General features: G+C 45.7%; 1 protein-coding gene across 1 annotated transcript in view; it reads right to left on the bottom strand.

Moving 5' to 3' along the window:
• Nucleotides 1-24,266, bottom strand: part of igsf3 (immunoglobulin superfamily, member 3) — a 468,209-nt gene extending 443,943 nt beyond the window's left edge. The window contains exon 1 of the mRNA XM_084311321.1: nt 23,531-24,266. Within this exon, the coding sequence (XP_084167447.1) occupies nt 23,531-23,573 (43 nt within the window). The 5' untranslated portion in view covers nt 23,574-24,266. The remainder of the gene's footprint in view (nt 1-23,530) is intronic.
• Between the last annotated feature and the right edge of the window lie 1,613 nt (nt 24,267-25,879).

Here is a 25,879-nt window from a genome sequence, read left to right as displayed (position 1 = left end):
TCTGTCTCCTCTCTGCTCCAGCCTCTGTTCCTAGTTTGTCTCCTCTCTGCTCCAGCCTCTGTTCCTAGTCTGTCTCCTCTCTGCTCCAGCCTCTGTTCCTAGTCTGTCTCCTCTCTGCTCCAGCCTCTGTTCCTAGTCTGTCTCCTCTCTGCTCCAGCCTCTGTTCCTAGTCTCCTCTCTGCTCCAGCCTCTGTTCCTAGTCTGTCTCCTCTCTGCTCCAGCCTCTGTTCCTAGTCTCCTCTCTGCTCCAGCCTCTGTTCCTAGTCTGCCTCCTCTCTGCTCCAGCCTCTGTTCCTAGTCTCCTCTCTGCTCCAGCCTCTGTTCCTAGTCTGTCTCCTCTCTGCTCCAGCCTCTGTTCCTAGTCTGTCTCCTCTCTGCTCCAGCCTCTGTTCCTAGTCTGTCTCCTCTCTGCTCCAGCCTCTGTTCCTAGTCTCCTCTCTGCTCCAGCCTCTGTTCCTAGTCTCCTCTCTGCTCCAGCCTCTGTTCCTAGTCTGTCTCCTCTCTGCTCCAGCCTCTGTTCCTAGTCTGTCTCCTCTCTGCTCCAGCCTCTGTTCTTAGTCTGTCTCCTCTCTGCTCCAGCCTCTGTTCCTAGTCTGTCTCCTCTCTGCTCCAGCCTCTGTTCCTAGTCTGCCTCCTCTCTGCTCCAGCCTCTGTTCCTAGTCTGTCTCCTCTCTGCTCCAGCCTCTGTTCCTAGTCTGTCTCCTCTCTGCTCCAGCCTCTGTTCCTAGTCTGCCTCCTCTCTGCTCCAGCCTCTGTTCCTAGTCTGCCTCCTCTCTGCTCCAGCCTCTGTTCCTAGTCTGTCTCCTCTCTGCTCCAGCCTCTGTTCCTAGTCTGCACCCTCTCTGCTCCAGCCTCTGTTCCTAGTCTGTCTCCTCTCTGCTCCAGCCTCTGTTCCTAGTCTGTCTCCTCTCTGCTCCAGCCTCTGTTCCTAGTCTGCCTCCTCTCTGCTCCAGCCTCTGTTCCTAGTCTGTCTCCTCTCTGCTCCAGCCTCTGTTCCTAGTCTGTCTCCTCTCTGCTCCAGCCTCTGTTCCTAGTCTGCCTCCTCTCTGCTCCAGCCTCTGTTCCTAGTCTCCTCTCTGCTCCAGCCTCTGTTCCTAGTCTGTCTCCTCTCTGCTCCAGCCTCTGTTCCTAGTCTGTCTCCTCTCTGCTCCAGCCTCTGTTCCTAGTCTGTCTCCTCTCTGCTCCAGCCTCTGTTCCTAGTCTCCTCTCTGCTCCAGCCTCTGTTCCTAGTCTGTCTCCTCTCTGCTCCAGCCTCTGTTCCTAGTCTGCCTCCTCTCTGCTCCAGCCTCTGTTCCTAGTCTCCTCTCTGCTCCAGCCTCTGTTCCTAGTCTGTCTCCTCTCTGCTCCAGCCTCTGTTCCTAGTCTGCCTCCTCTCTGCTCCAGCCTCTGTTCCTAGTCTGTCTCCTCTCTGCTCCAGCCTCTGTTCCTAGTCTGTCTCCTCTCTGCTCCAGCCTCTGTTCCTAGTCTGCCTCCTCTCGGCGGCTCCATACGGATCTCCTGATTCACTCCGGCAGGAAGTCTCCCTCAAGGAACCAGTTTACATTTCAAACAGTCAGTTATCTCCCTCTTGTCAACGGCAGAGGGTTGACTACACAGACTGGATCTGGGTCACGAGGGGCGTGGGGTGGAGGGGTGTGGGGGGAGAGGGGAGGGGTGTGGGGGGAGAGGGGAGGGGTGTGGGGGGGGAGAGGGGAGGGGTGTGGGAGGAGAGGGGAGGGAAGGAGGTCATCAACGTGAAAAGAAAATTGTACGAGGGGAAGGACAGCGGCCTCACATGACCCTCTCTCATCACTTGCGTTTAATTTTGTTTTAGTGCCGATTAAGGGAGGAGCAACTAGACACCAGACCCCAGCTGAGGAAGAAGAAGGATTCAGTCTCAAAAGAGGAAGAGGGCTTGTGACCAGAAGGTCGCCGGTTCGATTACCCCGGACCAGCAGGAAAATGTTTGGCTGGAAAGTGAATGAATAAACACTCTCTCGCCCCTCAATGTCAACCAACCACTGGAGTGCCCTTGAGCAAGGTACCTAACCCTCAACTGCTCGAGTGGAGTTGCTCAGTGGCCAACAGTGGGAGTACAGGGCGGCTCCCAGGTGTGAATTTACTGTGTGAATGTGCAGCTCAGGGAGCGTTGCTGAGAAAGAGGGTCTGCGTGCCGAGAGAACCTACCCTGGTAACGGTTATATAAAGAACCTACCATGGATAAATAAAGGTTATGAAGAACCTACTCTGGTAAATAAAAGGTTTTAAAACTAAACAATTTTTTCCCAAAAAAATCCCATCTAAATTCTTTGAGCTTCCTCCCCTATAAGCTCAGACCTCGATGCCGAGGCGTAAAACCGTGAGAGAGGAGTCGTTTAACGGCAGGGAACTAGTGGGGTGGAAGTAAGGCTCGCTGACGGCTGGGTGTGAGTTTCAGTGGCTGACTGTTAAATCTGGATTACAGAGAGTGTTATCTGCCAGCCCCGAGGCAGTAGAGTAGAGCCATATGAAATCCTTATTTTTTTTTCCAAATTCCATTATATTTTTTTCCAAATTCAGTTTTTTCCGTTTTAATATTTCAGAATTCTGTATTTTGCTTTGTACGCTCATTTTACCATCAGAAATAGTGTCTAATAAGTGGGAATGAATAAATGTCCACAATTTAATAAGATATAACAGTCCATTTAATAGGGCTGTCTTAAATACTTCGAAGCTTCGTTCGATGGGCATGGGATTCGAATATGAAAATAAAATTTGATTATTAAAAAAATTAAAAAAATAAAAAGGTATATATATTTTTGCAAAATCACCTCTGCATCTCTTTGTTAACTACAACAAGCACTGCTGTTTGTTATTTAAGATGAGGTCGGACTCGGCACTGACAGATTTGTGTTCATTGTGCTGCTTTTATAAAGCCTCAAATGACTGCTTACAATATTTCATGAAAGCAAAGTGTTTTGTTTGTCTAAGATTTAAAAAGGTTTAAACTTTACAGCACTGACAAAGTTGAACAAAGTGCTGTACAAGTCCCACAACATAAAAAAAAAAAAAGTAAAAAAAAAAAAAAAAAAAAATTAATTTTTTTTTTATAGTTGATTCCATTTTTATTGCTCAATTCCGCGATTCCGTGATCGCGGATTCCATATGGCTCTACAGTAGAGAAACCCCTCTTTCCGAGGACGGTTACCTGAGGCGACAAACTGCACACGCTCATCTGTGATACGGCGTCCCGACCGCTGTGTTGATAGAATGGCTATTCCCAGTATTCAAATTAGGGCTGGGCGATATGGAAAAAAATCATATCGCGATAACGATATGATAATGTTATCGTATGTTTATTTTGCAGCAATTCTTTGTCGTTGCCACCATCTTTAGTGTTACATCCCCTCACACTCCAGTTCTCAGGCTGCAGCTGGTTTAAAAGCTAAAGTAAACCGGCTTCTCTGCTGGCTGTGGCTCCAGGGGAGTTGAACAGTTCTGGCTCTGCTAGTTTATTTTCGATCTTTTGGCGCTTTTTTGGTGGACAAACCACTGCACATGTGCACCGTGACTCGTGACTGGAGTCTAGTTCTGCTAGCACACATAGCCTACTGTGTACAGACGGTTTCAAACTGTATTTTAAATTAGAAAGCAAACAAAATAAATGGACAAGAGAAAAATAAATCTCAATTTGGTCAGTATTGTCATTTGGACAAGCAAAGCCATTAATTTAAGTTGCAGGCAAGAAAGACAAGTCTGTCCACTGTCTCTGGTTTTAACTGCATATATAAACTATATATATATATATATATATATATATATATATATATATATATATATAAAAATACTTTTTTTATTTCGATATTCGATATCGATTATTAAAATATATCGCGATATTTATCGTTATCGTTATATCGCCCAGCCCTAATTCAAATGAACACCTGTGCAGTGTGCACGGTTATTTGAGCTGCAACATCATAAGACGGCTGCCATAGAATACGTTTGATAACGTTGTCGTGGGAAAACGGTGTTGGTTTGATGCATAAAATTATCATTTGGATAAACATTCACTTGTGTTGAACATTCCAACTTTCTGAATCTCTAAAACAAGACAACATTGCGGAAATTCTTGGCCACCATCTTAACACATCCAGTGGCGTTCACAAGAATTCTCGTTTCTGTGGCCCAACGGTTCAGTGCCAGAAACGATTTTTTCCATTCATAATCCATCGAGGCAGCCTGTGCAGGCTGTCCTGAATGGTTCTGAGATCGCAAACGTCCAATACCGCCGCCTAATGCCTTGTGGCCGGTATTGCACATCCTTGGAATCTCTCTGGCTCCGCCTGTACGTCTATCTAAAAAGTCCGGTCCGGGTTTTCCTACTCGGGGAGGAGTAACGTTTATAACACATGGATTGGGGAGAATCAAGTACCGTGGATTCATGTGCTTCGGTGGATCATGTTGGCAACACGATTGACATCAATACTTGGAATGGCGATCAGATAATTGGAATATTCTTTTTGCAGTACATCCTAGTCAAGGTAAGGGCTATATGTTATCAATCTTGCGTTGATCCGAGCATGCCTTCGTTGTGATCCGAAAGTGTTATTGTAACGTTACTCCACAACGTATGCCGTTGGTGACGATCGAAGCATAGAACCCCCCCCCCCCACCCTTTCATGCATGCATGATGAAACATAATACCGATAATTTACCGTTGATTTCAGATTGATTGTTGATTCAAGCGAGGAATGGCACGGTTTCTAGTGACATGCACTAAACGCTGTTTAGCGGCGTTTCCTGGGATTACACAAAATTACTCTAAAACTATACTCCTATGAACCACGGTATAAAACGGGAATGTATGGATGAAAAAATTATCTGTTTCTTGCATCTTGACCGGAAGAAACTCAATGACAATCGACTATATTATTAGATCCATAGCTATAATATTTAATATAGTTTTAGCACTGCAAACACCGGCATGTATCCCCATTCATTAAGCGCTGGCACACACAGACCACAGCGACCTCTCGTGAACGACACTGGATGTGTTAATAGCCTGGCAAAAAAAGATAAATGACCATTCTATCCATTTAAGTTCTGTGGTTCCAACTCTTAATCAGGGATGTGATTAGGAAGAGATGCAGGATCCATAAGGGATAATGGAATAATCACATCCTAGTCTCATCCTTACTCATCTCTATTGATCCCAGACTAATTACATGCCTTAGCCGTCGACCAAAAGCAAAGCGATTGTCTAGAAATGACCTTTGGTGGCATAATGCAAGTATAATTGTAGCCATTTTGTTAATTAATACCCACACCTTGTCTATTCATCCTTATTGTAATGAAGGAAAAGCTTTTCCTCAATAGTCGCAATCACTCATCAGAAAATGCAAATAAAGTACTAATCGACCACAGGAAAAAAGGTACATAATGTAGGTTATGTTATAGCCATAAGTAATATATTTACGTATTGTATAAGTAATATATTTTACGTATTATATCTGCATAAATCCAAAACAAACACAGCAACCAGGAGTTGAACCAACAATCATTGCAGTCGTGACTGAGTGCTCTCACCACTATCTAACTATGATAATTGACGTGTTGTTTTGTTTCCTTGTCCATCAGTTTGTTGTTTTTATTTTCGGTTTATTCTATACTTTAGCATTTTTCTTTGTTCTTAGCTATGTGAAGCACTTTGGTTGACAAGTGTCATGTCTAAATGTGCTATATAAATAAATTTGATTGGATTGAGAATTGGCATTAGTTTTAACATTCAATTAACGGTTATGGTTAAGACATAAAGTTAGGGTTAATGTTAGGGTTCAATCCCCATCCCCAGCAGAGGAACTTAAAAGTCTGAAAAGGTAAAACGTTTAAAAATAATAATAATAATGTATATGTGTAGTATGTACTTCTATTTGTAATACACATGTTACATTTACAATACAATATGTAAATATATTACTATATGACTATAACATAATGTACATTATGTACCTTTTCTCCTGTGGTCAAATCTTAAATGTAATTAGTACATTATTTACAAATTTTACACGGGATCAGGCTGATCTTGCTCACCCTACAGTCAGAACAGCCACAAATAACATCAGAACAAGCGTGTGTCGGCTCCACAACAAGAACTGAAACCCTGAAAAACACCTGCCAGAATCCTTGTCTCTCTTGATCCCTGATCAGACACGTCAGTAGGGATGGGAATCGAAAACCGGTTCCCGTTCCTAATTGGCCGATGCCTGGAACCGTGTGGCTCCCGTGACTTTCGATTCCCTTATCGCTGCCAGGTTTTTCCCACAGTTGCGCAATAACATTAGCGTTAGCATGTAGCCATGGCAGACTCTATTTGATTCATTAAGGGCTCGAAATTGCCTGGGTTTTGGTAATATGCTCCCGAAATGCTCCCGCTGTTTGGCTACTTCTATGTGCAGTGAAAACTACTTGAATGCTTTAGAACCTATAGGCCGTGAGCCAGTAGGGTTGGTCGTTACCATCTTGGGGGACTAACTTTCATAGTGATTTTTGGGAAGGTATACACCCCTACTGCTAGAAAATATGTGATAGCAATGGAGCAGTTGCCTCCAAATGTGTGCTATCACAGCTTTTATAACACTACCAAGCATATCTTTCAGGCCTCCTGTCCGAAATTACATGCCCCAAATGAATCATGATAGCTCCTGAACCATAAGGCCTATAAGCATGTTTCTGGTCTCCTTTGATAGGTAACAAGCTAGGACATATGAATCCAGTGTACGTAAACCCACATATATTACCATTCCAGAGTAAATGGAGATACAATGAAGGAAAACATCCAGGGGAGGAAATTAGGCCACTTTACTGGCCAAATGCTAGTATTTTTTACGTTTGGCTGGTAAAAAAAATCGGATACCCGCCAGTTGGCTGGTAAGCCAAAAAGTTAGTTTCCTCCCCTGCTGGAGAGTATACAAAAAAATAAAACATTCTGCAATCACTGCACTGGCAAACGGTGCGCGTCTTCTGAGTGTTCGCTTGAGTTGACAGTGCCACGAGAGCACTGCACAAGACCACCCGCGGACATATAATGTTTAATAAACGTTTGCGCAGTACTGGCCAACCCGCGGACATATAATAATAAAAGTCCGCGGTACTAGGCTAGCCATCAGGAGCACTCGCAAACAGATAACGTTAAACACAGCAGAAGGTGGAAAACAGACAGACTGACCAACGGGGAACTGCATCCAACCCAACCCTAGTACAACCCTCGAGTATAAGTTACTAAGGACACATTTAAATCATAGAGGAGTAATGTTAGTCTACTGGAACTGTATACAGTGGTTAGCTTCTAGTTAGCGTTTAGCTATAGCTGCTTGCTAGCTAACGTTAGACCCGTGTGCTCAAAGCAGCCAGCTAGGTGTATCTGTTATGACTATAATGTTTCCAAAAAAGCACCGGACTACGACGTAAGGTTAGACATTTTATTTCATGCTCAAAAGCCCCTGGCTTGCACATCGCAGTCACGAAAGGGGCTAGCTCAACCAGTGCACTGTGCACAACAGCACACCAACCCAACTGACGTTACCACAACACTTGACGGTACTTCACAGCACTGTCGTAAGACCACCGTGCTGTCTTAAAGGCACAGTGTGCCTACCCAGATGCATACACAACATTGACGCGGCTTGACATACAAAGAAGTAATTATCACAATTAGCGATTTTTTTTGGCTGGTAAAAAAAATCAGATACTCGCCAGTTGGCTGGTAAGCCAAAAAGTTAGTTTCCTCCCCTGAAAACATCATATTTTTACCCTCGCCTGGTACATAATCTTTATATGTAATCATTTACTCTGGAATGGTAATATATGTGGGTTTACTTACACTGGATTCATATGTCCTAGCTTGTTACCTATCAAAGGAGACCAGACACATGCATATAGGCCTTATGGTTCAGGAGCTATCATGATTCATTTGGGGCATGTAATTTCGGACAGGCGGCCTGAAAAATATGCTTGGTAGTCTTATAAAATATATGATAGCACACATTTGGAGGCAACTGCTGCATTGCTATCACATATTTTCTAGCAGCAGGGGTGTATACCTTCCCAAAAATCACTATGAAAGTTAGTCCCCCAAGATGGTAGCCGTGGCCCAAATTTGGGGCCCTGGCTCATGGCCTACTAGTCATTGATTTAGTTCAGGGTGAGCTCAAATTAGCCGCGGAGCTAACGCTAGCTAACGCTAGTTAATCAAGCTCTCAGAGAGAGATAAACAGCTGACAGCGGAGAGTACAGGTACAAATACAATAAAACAGCGGGTGGGGGCTGTTGTGTAAACCTTGTACTCTTTAGTTCACATATAATAAGAGACAGAGTGTTTGTTTACTAGTCTGTACTCTGTAAGACAGGAAGTACCGTGGTGCAACATACAAATGTGTCCGTGTAGCAACACAAGCCAATACCTTACAGGGGCCCGGGGAGGGAGCTCTGTGTGTGTGTGTGTGTGTGTGTGTGTGTGTGTGTGTGTGTGTGTGTGTGTGTGTGTGTGTGTGTGTGTGTATGTGTGCGTGTGTGTGTGCATATATATGTGTCTATTTGTGGAGGTCTATATCAAATTCGGTGTGTGTCTCCTCTAACTACTACACCAATTTCCTGAGAATTGGAGGCAGCGCAGGGCAGTCAGCTGCAGCTCTTTTTGTGTGTGTGTGTGTGTGTGTGTGTGTGTGTGTGTGTGTGTGTGTGTGTGTGTGTCAGAAGTCAGAGGAATAACGACCTGTTATTCAATAGATTAAATTAGTTTAAGAATAAAAAAAAAAAATACATTTTAAGAGAATCTCAAATACATTATTTTATTTAAGTGTAGGCTATAGTTAATGTTTTATTTTTTACAGTTTTTGATTTTTCTGACATGGTAAATGGCTGCTTTTTTATATAGCGCTTTTATCCAAAGCGCTTTACAATTTGTTCCTCACATTTGACCCATTCCCTCAGACGTTCACACACCGACGGCGGAGGCAACCATGCAAGGTGCCAACCTGCTCATCGGGAGCAGTTAGGGGTTAAGTGTCTTGCTCAAGGACACATCGACACGCTGCCCGGGAGGAGCGGGAATCGAACCGGGAACCTCCGGATTGCCAGACGACTGCTCTACCTCCAGAGCCACTGTCGCCCCTGACATGGGGGCTCAACAATAAATGACAATCAGAAATGTCAAGTTGCATGTTGTTATTCTAACCAGCTTAGTTCTGTTGCATTTCCAATTTATTTATTTAAATTATAAATTGAGCAGGTATCGATAAGGGAATCGACAAAGAATCGAATCGATAAGCAGAATCGATAATGGAATCGTATCGCAGGAGTAGAAAACGAGAGGCTGTCACACTTGTTTCGCCGACACATCCTTTCGCACACACAAACACACATCTCTCTTTACAGTCAACACATGCCAGGTGTTTCGCCTGAAGCTTTTAATTATGAATATAAAATAAGGTGCAACAAAAGCCATAACAATACACCGTACACACACACTTAGGAAACATAATGACATTTCAAACTTGGAATGTGATTCAGCCACTTTTTTTTAAAGGGATTTTCGTTATATTTTTGGGCGCATATTGATGGCACGAAAAGCCTTTTTTTTATGACTTACAGACAACGAGAGTAAGCTAAGCCAGCTATGTGGTAAGTCGACAACAAAATGAGAACATGTTTTATTTACAATATTGACATTTTCCATCGGCACTCGCATAATATGAAAGTTTCATCAAGCGCCTGCCAATGTCAACGAACAGCGTGTAAAGCCTCCATAATGGAGAAAAACAGATTATATTTGAATAATTCACGCCCCAATGACCCCCAAAAACAGAATTGTACACATTTAAAGTGTCGAGGAAAAGTAATGGATGAGCTCGGTACTCTGTCGGCTGATAAATGGAAGATTTACAACTTATACGTCACATTCACCCACTGTTTCTCACACACACGTCGATGGCAGAGGCAGCTGAGCGAGGCTCCAACCTACTGGCCGGGGGCCGGGAGCCGCTAGGGGTCCGTTAGGGGTCCGGCGTCTCGCTCAAGGACACGTCGACACGCTGCTCCACAGGAGCGGGGATCGAATCAGACCATCGATCTGCCTTCTGAGCCACTGCTGCACACATAGCCCACTTACACTTTAGGACTTGATATTAGCAGTGAGAGTGGGAGCGTGTCCATGTTCCTACAGCCCTATGTTCCTACAGCCCTATGTTCCTACAGCCCTATGTTCCTACAGCCCTATGTTCCTACAGCCCTATGTTCCTACAGCCCTATGTTCCTACAGCCCTATGTTCCCACAGCCCTATGTTCCTACAGCCCTATGTTCCTACAGCCCTATGTTCCTACAGCCCTATGTTCCCACAGCCCTATGTTCCTACAGCCCTATGTTCCTACAGCCCTATGTTCCCACAGCCCTATGTTCCTACAGCCCTATGTTCCTACAGCCCTATGTTCCTACAGCCCTACAGTATGTTCCTACAGCCCTATGTTCCTACAGCCCTATGTTCCTACAGCCCTATGTTCCTACAGCCCTATGTTCCCACAGCCCTATGTTCCTACAGCCCTATGTTCCTACAGCCCTATGTTCCTACAGCCCTATGTTCCTACAGCCCTACAGTATGTTCCTACAGCCCTATGTTCCTACAGCCCTATGTTCCTACAGCCCTATGTTCCTACAGCCCTATGTTCCTACAGCCCTATGTTCCCACAGCCCTACAGTATGTTCCTACAGCCCTATGTTCCCACAGCCCTACAGTATATTCCTACAGCCCTATGTTCCTACAGCCCTACAGTATGTTCCTACAGCCCTATGTTCCTACAGCCCTATGTTCCTACAGCCCTATGTTCCCACAGCCCTATGTTCCTACAGCCCTACAGTATGTTCCTACAGCCCTATGTTCCTACAGCCCTATGTTCCTACAGCCCTATGTTCCTACAGCCCTACAGTATGTTCCTACAGCCCTATGTTCCTACAGCCCTATGTTCCCACAGCCCTATGTTCCTACAGCCCTATGTTCCCACAGCCCTATGTTCCTACAGCCCTATGTTCCCACAGCCCTATGTTCCTACAGCCCTATGTTCCCTACAGCCCTATGTTCCTACAGCCCTATGTTCCCACACCCTATGTTCCTACAGCCCTATGTTCCTACAGCCCTACAGTATGTTCCTACAGCCCTATGTTCCTACAGCCCTACAGTATGTTCCTACAGCCCTATGTTCCCACAGCCCTATGTTCCTACAGCCCTATGTTCCCACAGCCCTATGTTCCTACAGCCCTATGTTCCCTCAGCCCTATGTTCCTACAGCCCTACAGTATGTTCCTACAGCCCTACAGTATGTTCCTACAGCCCTATGTTCCTACAGCCCTACAGTATGTTCCCACACCCTATGTTCCTACAGCCCTATGTTCCTACAGCCCTATGTTCCCACAGCCCTATGTTCCTACAGCCCTATGTTCCCTCAGCCCTATGTTCCTACAGCCCTATGTTCCTACAGCCCTATGTTCCTACAGCCCTACAGTATGTTCCTACAGCCCTATGTTCCTACAGCCCTACAGTATGTTCCCACACCCTATGTTCCTACAGCCCTATGTTCCTACAGCCCTATGTTCCCACAGCCCTATGTTCCTACAGCCCTATGTTCCTACAGCCCTATGTTCCTACAGCCCTACAGTATGTTCCTACAGCCCTATGTTCCTACAGCCCTACAGTATGTTCCTACAGCCCTATGTTCCCACAGCCCTATGTTCCTACAGCCCTATGTTCCTACAGCCCTATGTTCCCACAGCCCTATGTTCCTACAGCCCTATGTTCCTACAGCCCTATGTTCCTACAGCCCTACAGTATGTTCCTACAGCCCTATGTTCCCACAGCCCTACAGTATGTTCCTACAGCCCTATGTTCCTACAGCCCTACAGTATGTTCCTACAGCCCTATGTTCCCACAGCCCTACAGTATGTTCCTACAGCCCTATGTTCCTACAGCCCTATGTTCCTACAGCCCTATGTTCCTACAGCCCTACAGTATGTTCCTACAGCCCTATGTTCCCACAGCCCTACAGTATGTTCCCACAGCCCTATGTTCCTACAGCCCTACAGTATGTTCCTACAGCCCTATGTTCCCACAGCCCTACAGTATGTTCCTACAGCCCTATGTTCCTACAGCCCTATGTTCCTACAGCCCTATGTTCCTACAGCCCTATGTTCCCACAGCCCTACAGTATGTTCCTACAGCCCTATGTTCCTACAGCCCTATGTTCCTACAGCCCTACAGTATGTTCCCACAGCCCTACAGTATGTTCCTACAGCCCTATGTTCCTACAGCCCTATGTTCCTACAGCCCTATGTTCCCACAGCCCTATGTTCCCACAGCCCTACAGTATGTTCCTACAGCCCTATGTTCCTACAGCCCTACAGTATGTTCCTACAGCCCTATGTTCCTACAGCCCTACAGTATGTTCCTACAGCCCTATGTTCCTACAGCCCTATGTTCCTACAGCCCTACAGTATGTTCCTACAGCCCTATGTTCCTACAGCCCTATGTTCCTACAGCCCTACAGTATGTTCCTACAGCCCTATGTTCCTACAGCCCTACAGTATGTTCCTACAGCCCTATGTTCCTACAGCCCTACAGTATGTTCCTACAGCCCTATGTTCCCACAGCCCTACAGTATGTTCCTACAGCCCTATGTTCCCACAGCCCTACAGTATGTTCCTACAGCCCTATGTTCCCACAGCCCTACAGTATGTTCCTACAGCCCTATGTTCCTACAGCCCTACAGTATGTTCCTACAGCCCTATGTTCCTACAGCCCTACAGTATGTTCCTACAGCCCTATGTTCCCACAGCCCTACAGTATGTTCCTACAGCCCTATGTTCCCACAGCCCTACAGTATGTTCCTACAGCCCTATGTTCCCACAGCCCTACAGTATGTTCCTACAGCCCTATGTTCCCACAGCCCTACAGTATGTTCCCACAGCCCTACAGTATGGTCCCACAGCCCTATGTTCCTACAGCCCTATGTTCCTACAGCCCTACAGTATGGTCCCACAGCCCTATGTTCCTACAGCCCTATGTTCCTACAGCCCTACAGTATGGTCCCACAGCCCTATGTTCCTACAGCCCTATGTTCCCACAGCCCTACAGTATGTTCCCACAGTTGTTCAGCCTCTTCTCCGATTGTTGTCTGAAGAAAAAGCATTGAAACACAAGCCAAGGATTTCAGATGAGCCCAAATAACAATCTTTCATGCACATTATAGTATATACACAGTCGCACCAAGAAAAGTAGTTGTTGCCATGGTAACCACACTAATATGGATCCAAATAAACAACACACACGCACACGTATACAATTGTTCAGCTTTTCTCAGGATTTCACTTGTTCTTTAAGGGACAATATTTTCTCCCACATTGTGCTGCCGTTTTGTGTCGTCACTGATCACATTCCTTCATACAGGTACACTACACACACACAGGCCCGGGTATGATTCTTTTTTCCCCCCAGGCCTTCACCTCTTTTGGACTAAACCATTCAGTTCTGTTAAAGAAGCCCCCCCCCCCCCCCCCCCCCCCCACACACACACACACACACACACTCACACACCATAGATTCCTGCACAGCGTGCCTGGACACAGTGCGGAAAGATGATGAATTATTGCATCGCTTCCGACCGTCTAGACAGCGCTCTCCCTCTCTTATGTACACAGGGCCATCCGGACGGTGGTCTGCTGCTCAGACAGCTGAGAGGGAGACTCTCTGAAGGACGGGCGTTCTCCCACTGCCGACGGCTCAACACAGGATTCACAGCACCGTTTAAAGCCCTCTGACCAAGCCTCGACCAGGGGGCGAGATCCCAGTCATTCCAACAGTGTGCGTGTGTGTGTATGTGAGAGTGTGTCGGGGGGGGGGTTAACACACAGCTGTCATTCTGTCATTCTTTCTCGGGACAGGGAGGGGGGGGGGGGGGGGGGGGCTGGAGAGGCGATGGGGGAGGTGCAGCCCCGAGACTTTGAATCTTGACTAAGAAGTAGGGCTGGGCGATATGGCCTAAATATGATATCACAATATTTTCTGACCTTTCGGCGATACACGATACACATCACGATGTTTTTCCTTTTTTCCCCCAAACAATTCATTATGAGGCTTACCAAGACATTATTTGAGTTTGCAAGCGAACATTAAAAGACAAAAGACTCATGCATTTAGCATTTTTATATTATATATTAGATTTAGATGATTGGATTCTTAGATTATATATTTAGCATTTTTGCCTTTTGTTTTTTTATATTATATATTAGATTAGATTTAGATGATTAGATTACATATTGTAACTATTTATTTATTTACATGTATGTATACATTTATTATTTGAACGGCTTAAGGCTATATCTGTACTTGATGTTTGTTTGTTGTGTTGCATACTTGAAATAAACTTCAATCAAATCAAACCCCTCTTAAAAACAAAAACCTGTTTAACCTAGCCATCTATAAAACATCATGCTAAAACTGTGAAACAAATGTCCTACTCCCCTAAAGAAAGAAATACATAGCAAACATGACTCAGTTATCCAATAGTGCTGCTGCTTTTTATTTTGTTAAAATCTTTTAGTTAATAAGACTAAAAGACTACAATATATATGACTACAAGGGCCAGAAGCCGACATCATGACGGCTTCCTGTCCTCTCATTCCATTTCCGGTTTTCCGGTTAACGTTACATTTTCAACAACAGATTGCTGCTAATTAAACACTTCATGGAAACGGAGTAACGTTAACGTTATGTCGAGTTCATACGTGTAGTGTAGTATGAACTCGACATAACGTTAACATTACTCTGTGTCCACTGTTGCTGCCACTGTTGCGTCGCAGATGGATGGTACACTCTGTTAGCTCCGTAGCTAATCCGCTCATAGACTAACTTACCGATAGCAGTACCGTTAACGTCGGAGCTTACTCCTGGGTTTCAGGGGGCATCCCTAGCACCGAGCCACCGCCTCTCTGTCTCTGGCTAGGTGTGTGCGCTTGCGTGCGTGTATGTGCGTGTAGATGACGTAATTTGGGCAAGTGTGTGTGTGACTGACTTTTTTTTCTGCGAGAGGGAGAGGAAAGCATTTAGCACTGCGCTTGTAAGTCTCATCTCAGCCGCGGCGGCCTCTAACGCGAGGGCAAAACATCACGATATCCACGATACGTTTAAAAAGTGTATCGTTAATTAACTGTACCCGATATTTATATAATATCGTCATATCGCCCAGCCCTACTAAGAAGCGTGTGTTAAATGTTGTCTGTGTGGGGAATCAATCTCTAATTTGTGGTGGGACAGTCAGATATGCGGGCTGACCAAAATATCTGGGGTGGGGGGCAGCAGTGACCCTACAGGTCCTGCAGCGTGGCTACATAACATAGGTAAAAGATTGGCGGTTTGAGCCCCCATTCAGGCGGTTGACAGAAAGTGGTCTTGTCCAGCAGGGAGCACTCTGTCCTCTGGACCTGGTGGTGTTGTTGTCCAGCTGGGAGCACTCTGTCCTCTGGACCTGGTGGTGTTGTTGTCCAGCTGGGAGACACTCTGTCCTCTGGACCTGGTGGTGTTGTTGTCCAGCAGGGAGACACTCTGTCCTCTGGACCTGGTGGTGTTGTTGTCCAGCTGGGAGACACTCTGTCCTCTGGACCTGGTGGTGTTGTTGTCCAGCAGGGAGACACTCTGTCCTCTGGACCTGGTGGTGTTGTTGTCCAGCTGGGAGCACTCTGTCCTCTGGACCTGGTGGTGTTGTTGTCCAGCTGGGAGCGCTCCGTCCTCTGGACCTGGTGGTGTTGTTGTCCAGCTGGGAGACACTCTGTCCTCTGGACCTGGTGGTGTTGTTGTCCAGCTGGGAGCACTCTGTCCTCTGGACCTGGTGGTGTTGTTGTCCAGCAGGGAGACACTCTGTCCTCTGGACCTGGTGGTGTTGTTGTCCAGCAGGGAGACACTCTGTCCTCTGGACCTGGTGGTGTTGTTGTCCAGCAGGGAGACACTCTGTCCTCTGGACCTGGTGGTGTTGTTGTCCAGCAGGGAGACACTCTGTCCTCTGGTCCTGGTGGTGTTGTTGTCCAGCAGGGAGCACTCTGTCCTCTGGATCTGGTGGTGTTGTTGTCCAGCAGGGAGACACTCTGTCCTCTGGACCTGGTGGTGTTGTTGTCCAGCAGGGAGACACTCTGTCCTCTGGTCCTGGTGGTGTTGTTGTCCAGCAGGGAGACACTCTGTCCTCTGGACCTGGTGGTGTTGTTGTCCAGCAGGGAGACACTCTGTCCTCTGGACCTGGTGGTGTTGTTGTCCAGCAGAGAGACACTCTGTCCTCTGGACCTGGTGGTGTTGTTGTCCAGCAGGGAGCACTCTGTCCTCTGGATCTGGTGGTGTTGTTGTCCAGCAGGGAGACACTCTGTCCTCTGGACCTGGTGGTGTTGTTGTCCAGCTGGGAGCACTCCGTCCTCTGGACCTGGTGGTGTTGTTGTCCAGCAGGGAGACACTCTGTCCTCTGGACCTGGTGGTGTTGTTGTCCAGCAGGGAGCACTCTGTCCTCTGGACCTGGTGGTGTTGTTGTCCAGCAGGGAGACACTCTGTCCTCTGGACCTGGTGGTGTTGTTGTCCAGCAGGGAGGCACTCTGTCCTCTGTACTTGGCAGTAACAATGCACCTGTTATGGTGATAAGGACAGACTGATTTGGGTAAAATAACCCAGGGTGTCTATTGCAAAGAGTAGGGGGTTCCCCGATGTTCCAGGGCAAATTCCCAATCAGGTCTGACATTGAGGCCACCTAATCATCTCTCCCCTTAATTAGCTGATATCAATCTTTGTCTCCTGAGCCTTTCAGCCATTGTGTGGTGTGATGTGTGCCTGGTGCCAGTGTATGGTAGTCTGTGTAGTGTGACGTGTGCGGTGTGCCTGGTGCCAGTGTATGGTAGTCTGTGTAGTGTGACGTGTGCCAGTGTATGGTAGTCACTGTGTGTAGTGTGATCTGTGCCTGGCACCAATGCATGGTAGTCAGCAGTGTGTAGTGCGATTAGGGGTGGGCGATATATCGAGTATACTCGATGTACCGCGGTAGGGCTGGGCGATATAACGATAACGATAAATATCGCGATATATTTTAATAATCGATATCGAATATCGAAATTAAAAAAAATCGAAAAATCGTTTTTTTTTTTTTACCTGCAACAGGGCAGTTTTAAAACCAGAGACAGTGGACAGACTTGTCTTTCTTGCCTGCAACTTAAAGTAATGGCTTTGCTTGTCCAAATGACAATACTGACCAAATTCAGATTTCTTTTTCTCTTGTCCATTTATTTTGTTTGCTTTCTAATTTAAAATACATTTTGAAACCGTCTGTACACAGTAGGCTATGTGTGCTAGCAGAACTAGACTCCAGTCACGAGTCACAGTGCACATGTGCGGTGGTTTGTCCACCAAAAAAGCGCCAAAAGATCGAAAATAAACTAGCAGAGTAAGTAAAAAAGTAAAAGTAAAAAAAAAAAAAAAAAAAAAAAAAAACGTTTTTTTTTTTTTTTTTTTTACTTTTTTTTTTTTTATTCAACAAACATGACCATGTTCACGTCTTAAACTCATACTGAGGCCTTAGTTTTGGTTTTAAATTGCATATCATCATTCATTTATTTATTGTCACAGAGCAGAAGAATTTTGCCAAAACAAACCAATAGTATCCAGCTGCAGAACGGCAGACCAGCCACAATCTCAGACCCAAATAATTTTTTTTTATCCCAATTTCTCACATTACATTCACCCTGAATGTTGACGTTATCCAGGTGAAAAGTTAACTTCATAAATCATTTGATGTATAATTAAATCAAAGGAAATGCGTTTGGGTCTGAGAGTGTGGCTGGTCTGCTGTTCTGCAGCTGGATACTATTGGTTTGTTTTGGCAAAATTCTTCTGCTCTGTGTGACAATAAATAAATGAATGATGATATGCAATTTAAAACCAAAACTAAGGCCTCAGTATGAGTTTAAGACGTGAACATTGTCATGTTTGTTGAATAAAAAAAATAAAAATAAAAATTTGATCGGATCGGGAAATATCGGTATCGGTAGATACTCAAAATCACATGATCGGGATCGGATCGGGAGCAAAAAAACGTGATCGGGACATCCCTAGTTACATTACCAATTTAGTTATGGAAAGAAACCAGGAAGTCTCTGGAATTTTGCCATCGCTCTTTTTCTCTCTTTCTCACAGACACTCTTATCCAAACGGATGCACCATGACAACACATCCCCCCTCCTCCTCCTTCACATTGCACTGTGTGCCGAGCCAAGCCCCCGTGTGGGATCTCGTCTGCTGGTCTGTGTGGGAGGAGGGAAGGCCCCCGTGTGGGATCTCGTCTGCTCGTCTGTGTGGGAGGAGGGAAGAGGTCCGTTCACACACCATACACATTCACTAGGGATGCCCCGATCACGTTTTTTGCCACCGATACCGATCACCGATCGTCTTGAGCCATATCGGCCGATACTGATCCGATACCGATCGTTTTTGATTAATAAAAAAAAATATATATATATATATTTTTTTTTATAAAATATATATATTATATAATTAGACTTGTACTTGTAGTTGTATTATCTGCGAGACAACGCCACCACGCAACAAGTCAAAATGCTCGCTATCTCCACTGTCTGTGTGTATACTCTTGCTTTGATCAAATCACATTCGGCTCTGCAGATTTACCCTAGGCTCTGCAGATATACCCTACTCCCTCAGCTATCCCCGTTAGTGACTGCGACGCAAGCCGGGCTTCGAATATGCATCGAATGAGTGTTATAAGACATTGATATCAGGAGCTGTCTGTAGCTACTGCTAGCCGGAAATATAACGTTAAGACAACGCCTCAGTGAACTATTTAGTTGAATGGGACATTTCGTTTTGAACAGTGAGCTAAGCTAACGTGAGCTAACAGAGGTATCATACACTAGTACTAGATAACTAGACTATTGCTGGAGCATTTGTTGATATCAGGAGCTATCAGTAGCTAGCCGGCTAGATACCGTTCAGTTAGACAATGCCTCATCATGTATTAAACTAAAAGTGAATAGTTGACTGGGTCATTTTGTAACGGTAGCTAACGTTAGCTCATGGAGGTCCCGTCCCACTAGACTAGACCCGTGTTTACATGCGTGCGGGAGGAGCTGGAGGAGGAGCAGACGCGCAGCACTGTGTGCAGCTCCCGGTGTCTGAGACAGAACTCAGCGAGTGAGATCTGTTTTGACGATCGGCGAAAATAAAGCATTATCACCGATCACCGATCGCATATTTATACTGATTATCGGCCGATAACGATCGGTGGCCGATCGATCGGGGAATCCCTAACATGCACTCCTTCAGGACCGTCTCTGGTGCGTCACACACACTTGTATCAGCAACAAAGCAGGGAAACGACTGACGATGATGATATCCTCGTTCTGTTTCAACATGCGGCCTGTACCGTTTGAAAAGGCGAGAACATGCGATCGACTGAGGTGACGCATAAAGGCGCACGTCAACAAAGGACGCTGCAGATTTATTGTGCGTAGTCTCACACACAGGCTATCCCCAAAAACTCTAAACAGGTTTGCACACGTAGATTTAGTTTGAGAGTTTAATTGAGTTAATGGTTTGAACATGTCCTCGAGTGATGTACCTGGAGGACACTGAATCTGTATTATATTAATTAATTTACAGCGCAGTGAATTTGGATGTAGATGAAAAACAAATGGATGCAATAGGGTTTGCTATTGCAGTAAGTAACTGTCAAACTAAATGAAAGTGTGCAAAACCATCCAGAGCATCATCGGGGATGTATGCGAGATTATGTGCAAAATAAATCTGCATTGTTTTTTTGTGAAATGCCCCTTTATGTTGTGAACGTCAGCACCTGTTCATCACAGCGCAGGGGTCTGGTCGTTTCTGAAATCAAACGCTGACCTTCCCTCACAGAACGACCCAGGATGACTGCTACAGGGTATATTTATTACAGCACCTACAGTACGTCATCTTTTAGGAGTGATCATAAATGAAAAAATTTGTTGGAAGCCTCACATAAGCCATGTTATGTACGAACAAAGATTTCAAAGAGTGTGGGTATTATGTGGAGGTCAAGGTATTGGCTGAACCAACAATCTTCTGTTATCTTGTATAATGCTTTGGTCCTTCCATATTTGAATTATTGTGTTGAGGTGTGGGGAAATACCTATGAAACCAACCTACTTCCTTTGGTTATGCTCCAAAAAAAAGCAATTAGGATTGTAACAAATGAGAGCTACAAAGCACATACAAATTCTTTGTTTTTAAAACGTTCAGTTCTGAAATTAAAGGACCTGGTGGATTACAAAACTGCCCAGTTCATGTACAGAGTCATTCACCACAGCCTTCCGGACAAGATACAGAAATTGTTCTGTGAGAGAGCTGGACTCCAAAGATATAACCTTAGAGGGAAACTCAAACTGGAACAGCAATCTTTAGTCTCTTTACTTAATTTATTATTATTCACAAAAGAGTGAGCAAACACGCACACACACAGGGGCCAACGCACATTCCAAGTGCACCGAAGGCATGCCAAACGCACATTGATCCACACGTGTACAATCTACACATCACTTACTAGTGTTGTCAAAAATATCGAAGTATCGATACATATCGATACTGAATATTTAAAACGGCTTCGATACTCATTTCCCGAAATACCGATACTTTCTGCAGTATCGGTACCAGCTGGCGAGTGTTCTACAGCAAGTTGTTGACACGCTGTTCAGAGCGCGCTTGCCCCTCCGCCTGCTCCAGCCCTCCCCCTCACAGAGTCACAGAGGCAGAGCCGTCTTCAGTTTGTAAATAAACATTTTAGCAGTGCCAGCGCGGATCTCCATAAAGAAATGAAAGAGGTTCGTGACAGCTGCTCTTTCAACGTCACTGTGACTGAAGCATTAAACCATTAACTCTAGTTTAATACATGATACGTTGTCTACTGATGGCGCATAATATCAACAGCTGATTCGTTGTAACGTTACAGCTACCAGCTAACGTTAGCTACTGCTAGCAGTTAGCTCCGTTAGCTTAGCTGGCCACCGTTATAATTACTGCATGGAAATGGAGTAACGTTAACGTTATGTCGAGGTCATACAATACTACAGTCGACATAAGGTTAATGTTACCCCGTTTCCATCAAGTGTTTAAATAGCAGCAATCTTGTTGAAAATGTAATGTTACTAAAATGCTCCGAGCATAGCCTCTCTCTCTCTCTCTCTCTCTCGCTCGCTCTCGTTATCTTTAAATAAAAATCGAAACTGTTACTAACTGTAATACAAACAGTTCAGTTTGTCAGGTACATGCAACACAGATTACAGTGTTTACATCTGTCTGCTTGAGAAAATACCATGTTCTGCATTTGCAATAAAAATTATTGAAGTGAGATGAACAGTTATTTTTAAATGTGTGATCTAAAGATAAACAAAGGGTTTTAAAAGTGTTATATTTATCTTCTCTTATAGTACCAGAGAGAAGCTGAGGAGAATCAACCAGCAACAAAAGCTAAATTTGTTTATAAAAAAAAAAAAAAAAAAATTTATCGAAATGGTATCGAAGTATCGATATTTTTCAAGGTATCGTATCGAAGTCGAAATTCCAGTATCGTGACAACACTATCACTTACACACAAAGCCCATTATCTATACATGCTTGCCAGAACCCCCCCTCCCCCATACAAACAAGTGCATCAGAATCTCCTGCTAAATAAATCCATAGTGTGTTTATTGCCTTTCAACAATATGAGAAACAAAGCGTTCGTATGCAGCCCGGAGCGTTGATTAGATCAGTTGTGGTGATTTTATTCAAAACAGTGCGTTGCATCTCCCCGAATACTACACCCGTCATTCTCCTCGGGAAAAATCTATCACATACCTCATTCAATCAATGCCCCCAGTGAAAGTGTATTATGATGTGGAGAGAGAGAGAGAGAGAGAGAGAGAGAGAGAGAGAGAGAGAGAGAGAGAGAGAGAGAGAGAGAGAGAGAGAAACAGAGGACGGGGGGTGCAAAGGAGGGTGGAGCAGACTGATAATCCTCTTGGCTATGGGGGGGGGTGCGTGGTGGAGGGGGCTCCAATGGGCCTACTTCCCACCACCCCCCCCCCCCCCCCCCCCCCCCCCCCCCCCCCCCCCAGTATTGCCAGGCCGGCTGTACGACGGGAACAGAGTAGCCATCTGGTGTTTGTTTGGGACAGTTCATGGGCAGGATGTGTGTGTGTGTGTTTGACTATCTAAGTGTGCATGTGTGTGTGTGTGTGTGTGTGTGTCACGCCACATGGACAGTAAGTGTTTTGCTTTGTGAGTCAATTATCGCGTCACCATGTGTGTGTGAGAGAGAGAGAGTGTGTGTGTGTGTGTGTGTGTGGCATGCAACATGTACAATAGGTGTTTCATTTATTTTGCGTGTCAATTATGACACGTGTGTGTGTGTGCGTGTGTGTGACCGGTGTTCAAAAGATATGATGGACGAGCGGAGACCGCCTTTAGAAATAAACGGGAGTGTTGCTTTAAAAGAGCCCTGAACAGTCACCTCTCTGGATGTACAGTATGTGTCAGTGGGCGCGCTGTCTGTCAGCTGCTGGCCGCCTGGTTGCACTCACGTACGTCTGTTAAACCAGAACGAGTTAACCCAGGGTGACAGTTGTTGTTGGAGTAGAGACTTTTATCAGTTACTGTACCCCGAGGTACCACTTACACACTCTCACAACCTGCTAACGCCTGGAGGGAGGGGGTTTTACACACATGCCGTGCAGACATGCAGGTGTGTGTGTGGAATGATATAGCCTAGATTTATAAAACATTTAATACAAATCCTCTCTCTCTCTCGCTCTGTGTCCAGGGAGGTATAGATTAATAACTCCTCAAGGAAAGGGCAAGTTTGGCCTGTGTGTGTTTTGTGGGGGTCATTCTCTCAATCAAGGCATGATGTGCATAAAATGTGTATGTGTGCGTTTAAAGCCCTGCGTGCAAATACTTGACAATGTTGTCATTTTTAAGAGATGTTGTTCATCACTAAGAATATGGATGTGTGTGTGTGTGTGTGTGTGTGTGTGTGGTAGTACACACACAGTAATAAGGGGCTTCCATATATGGTCCAGCTCATTAAACACAGCTCAGAATTCATAGGGTTAATCTGAGACTTACGTCCAAATATCACATTAACCTACTTCATCACACAAAAATACATAAAGATAGAGGAACACCGCTGTTAAGAAGGCATCTGCTATGGTTTGTGTGGTGGTGGTTGTAATAACAATAGCCTACTTTAGTTCCCAGTTCCCACTGACTCACGTCGGTCAGGCCACGTTCACAATCACACGCACGCGGGTTTCGTCATTCACACGTACAGCAGGTGCGCCATGACTCAGGTGTGAGTGAGTGTTCTTCTGGTTATTAATCACAACATGGGGGCTGATGATGATGAATGATACACAGAACAGTCTGAGATCTTTGTTATGATGAAAAGGGTGCAGTGAGTCGGCAGAGCAGGCGTGACTCACCGAGCAGCAGGCAGGCGACGAGCAGCACACGGGTGGTGTCCATTGTTATAATAACACACCGCAGATTCTGTTCCAATAAATCCGTATCACATGGAGTCTCGTCCGTTCTGACCGCCGGCTCGATAATACCACCTGTCCTCCTGATAACGGGGCCGGTGTGCCGCTGCCTGCACCCCGGGTGCGGTGTCGAGTCAACCCCCCTCCGCAGCAGCAGCAGCAGCAGCAGTCGCCGGTGGCAGCAACGCGGAATGCCCTCCTCCTCCGAGTCTCCTCACCCCGGTCCCGCTTATTAAGATCCCGAGGTGGAAAAACAAACCCCGCCGAGGTCGGTCGGTGATGTCGCCGCTCTCTCTCTCCGTCTCTCCGTTCTTATCGCACCTCCTCACCTGATCATCTCCCAGTCAATGACGACACGCGCCCCGGCCCTCGCGCTCCCCCTCTTCTCTCCGACCTCCACGGCGCGTCTGGAGAGAGACACTGCGGAGGGAGGCACCACCACCACCGGCTCCGTGTCCTCCTCGCACACCGGCGGAGAGGGGAAAGTCCAACGTGAGGCGCGCGTCTGTGGATCCTATACTTTTGGGATATACGCAGACAGATAAAAGCGAATTTAACTCCCGAAGAGGCTTAACAGCAAGAGAGTCCCGCTTCCAAGTAAAAAATCAAATAAGTCGTTGTCTTTTTCTCCACGGCTGTCTGTCTCCTCCTTCCACTGGAGGGGGTAGCAGAGCGCAGCTTTCTCCCGGAGCCGAGAATCAATCTCCCCGCTATCGCTGTGCAAGAAGAACACCCCGATGGGCGCGCTAGGGAGGAGGGAGGGAGGGAGGCTTTGTGTGTGACAGACAGGATATAGTCAAGATACATGAGATACGCAATCAACGAATTAGATCATATATATAATACGTATATATATATATATCTGAGCGGTATATATATGTTTTAGTTAAATTAGGCTATATCTGTGTAGGAGGACCCCGACCTATTACATGATGTTGTCCAAATGTTGATGCGCTGACTGACTGGCTGATGTAACCTGCTAATTAAATTATATAGACTGTGTGTGGTGTGTGTGGTTGTGTGTGTGTGTGTGTGTGTGTGTGTGCGCGTGTCACTTGCTATCTATGCTTGCTACTATGGCCTAATTCCTCTGCACTCTGCGCAATCGGTCATAGCAGCCCAGCGTCTACCTGCTTCCCCCGCTCCAAGGTTACACTTCCTGTTTGGGTACATCATCAGCTCAGCAGTACAGGGATCAACACTCTTCGTTTGGCCAGCAGATTTAAAACTCCAGTGCTTCAGCTGCTGTGTTCCCGCCCCCTCCTCTCTACACACCACGCCCCGTATGGAAGACTTCAGTCACACAGAGCCAGGCGAAGGAGTGGCCACATTTGCATTTCAGCATTTTCATTTCTAGGCCATGCTATTCAGAGGTTGAATGGGGGGGGGGGGGGGGGGGGTGCTATTCCACATGCCTACACCGGTTCCTGACAGGCAGCGAGCGAGCGAACTGGAGATGAAATCGCCCGCGACACTGTCCTGATATGAGTGTTATGTTATGTGTGTTACCTGGAAGCACACGGGGGCAAAGCAGCCTGCGATTCTTGACCAATAAAAAGTGTTTATGGGCGGGACTCGGCCGCGTAATCGCTCAACTAGAGACACAGCGAGCGAATATTTGAGGGTGGACGACATCGCTGCTCAGTTCGCTGTCGCTCGCGGCAGGTCAGGATAGTCTGATTGAAACGAATACATTTTATCACTTTTCTCGCTCGCTCGCTCGCGTCACTGCCTGTCAGGAAGGGGTGTAATAGCCATACCCCTTACGAAAAAGTTACGTGGTATTTCCAAAATATGGTATTTAAAGGGGAACTATTTTACTATTTCTTTCACTATTTGGGCACTTTTACACAATTCCTGTGAGTCTATGGAACACCTCTGTCAGTTTTTTTTCCAAAAAAATGCATTGTTTTGTATTTCTAATCAAGTACTCAAAAACAGCATTTTTCTACCTCAAGATCTTAAGCCGTTTGAGGCTGGGCTCCAACCACTGTGTGGCTGGTGCCAACTGCCACATCAACTGCCACATTATTATGCAGCTGAGAAACCTCTGACATCACAGATATGCACATTTTCAGATGACTCACTTCAGTGAGGGTGAATATTGTGAGGAGAATTGGAAGAATGTGCCAATATGAGAATTAGAGACATAGATCCTATTAATATAAGTCCACATAGCTAGGAAACAATGCTAAACACTGAAAAAGGCCATTTATAAGATAGTCCCCTTTAACACTTTCAGTGCCAGGGACGTCATAACTCGTTTTATTAGCCCCCCCACTGAGTGCCGAT

Source organism: Notolepis coatsorum, assembly GCF_963971535.1.
Source record: "Notolepis coatsorum genome assembly, chromosome: 3".
NCBI lineage: Eukaryota > Metazoa > Chordata > Actinopteri > Aulopiformes > Paralepididae > Notolepis > Notolepis coatsorum.
Note: the sequence above shows the minus strand (reverse complement) of the source record. Positions and strands in the feature narration are given on the sequence as shown.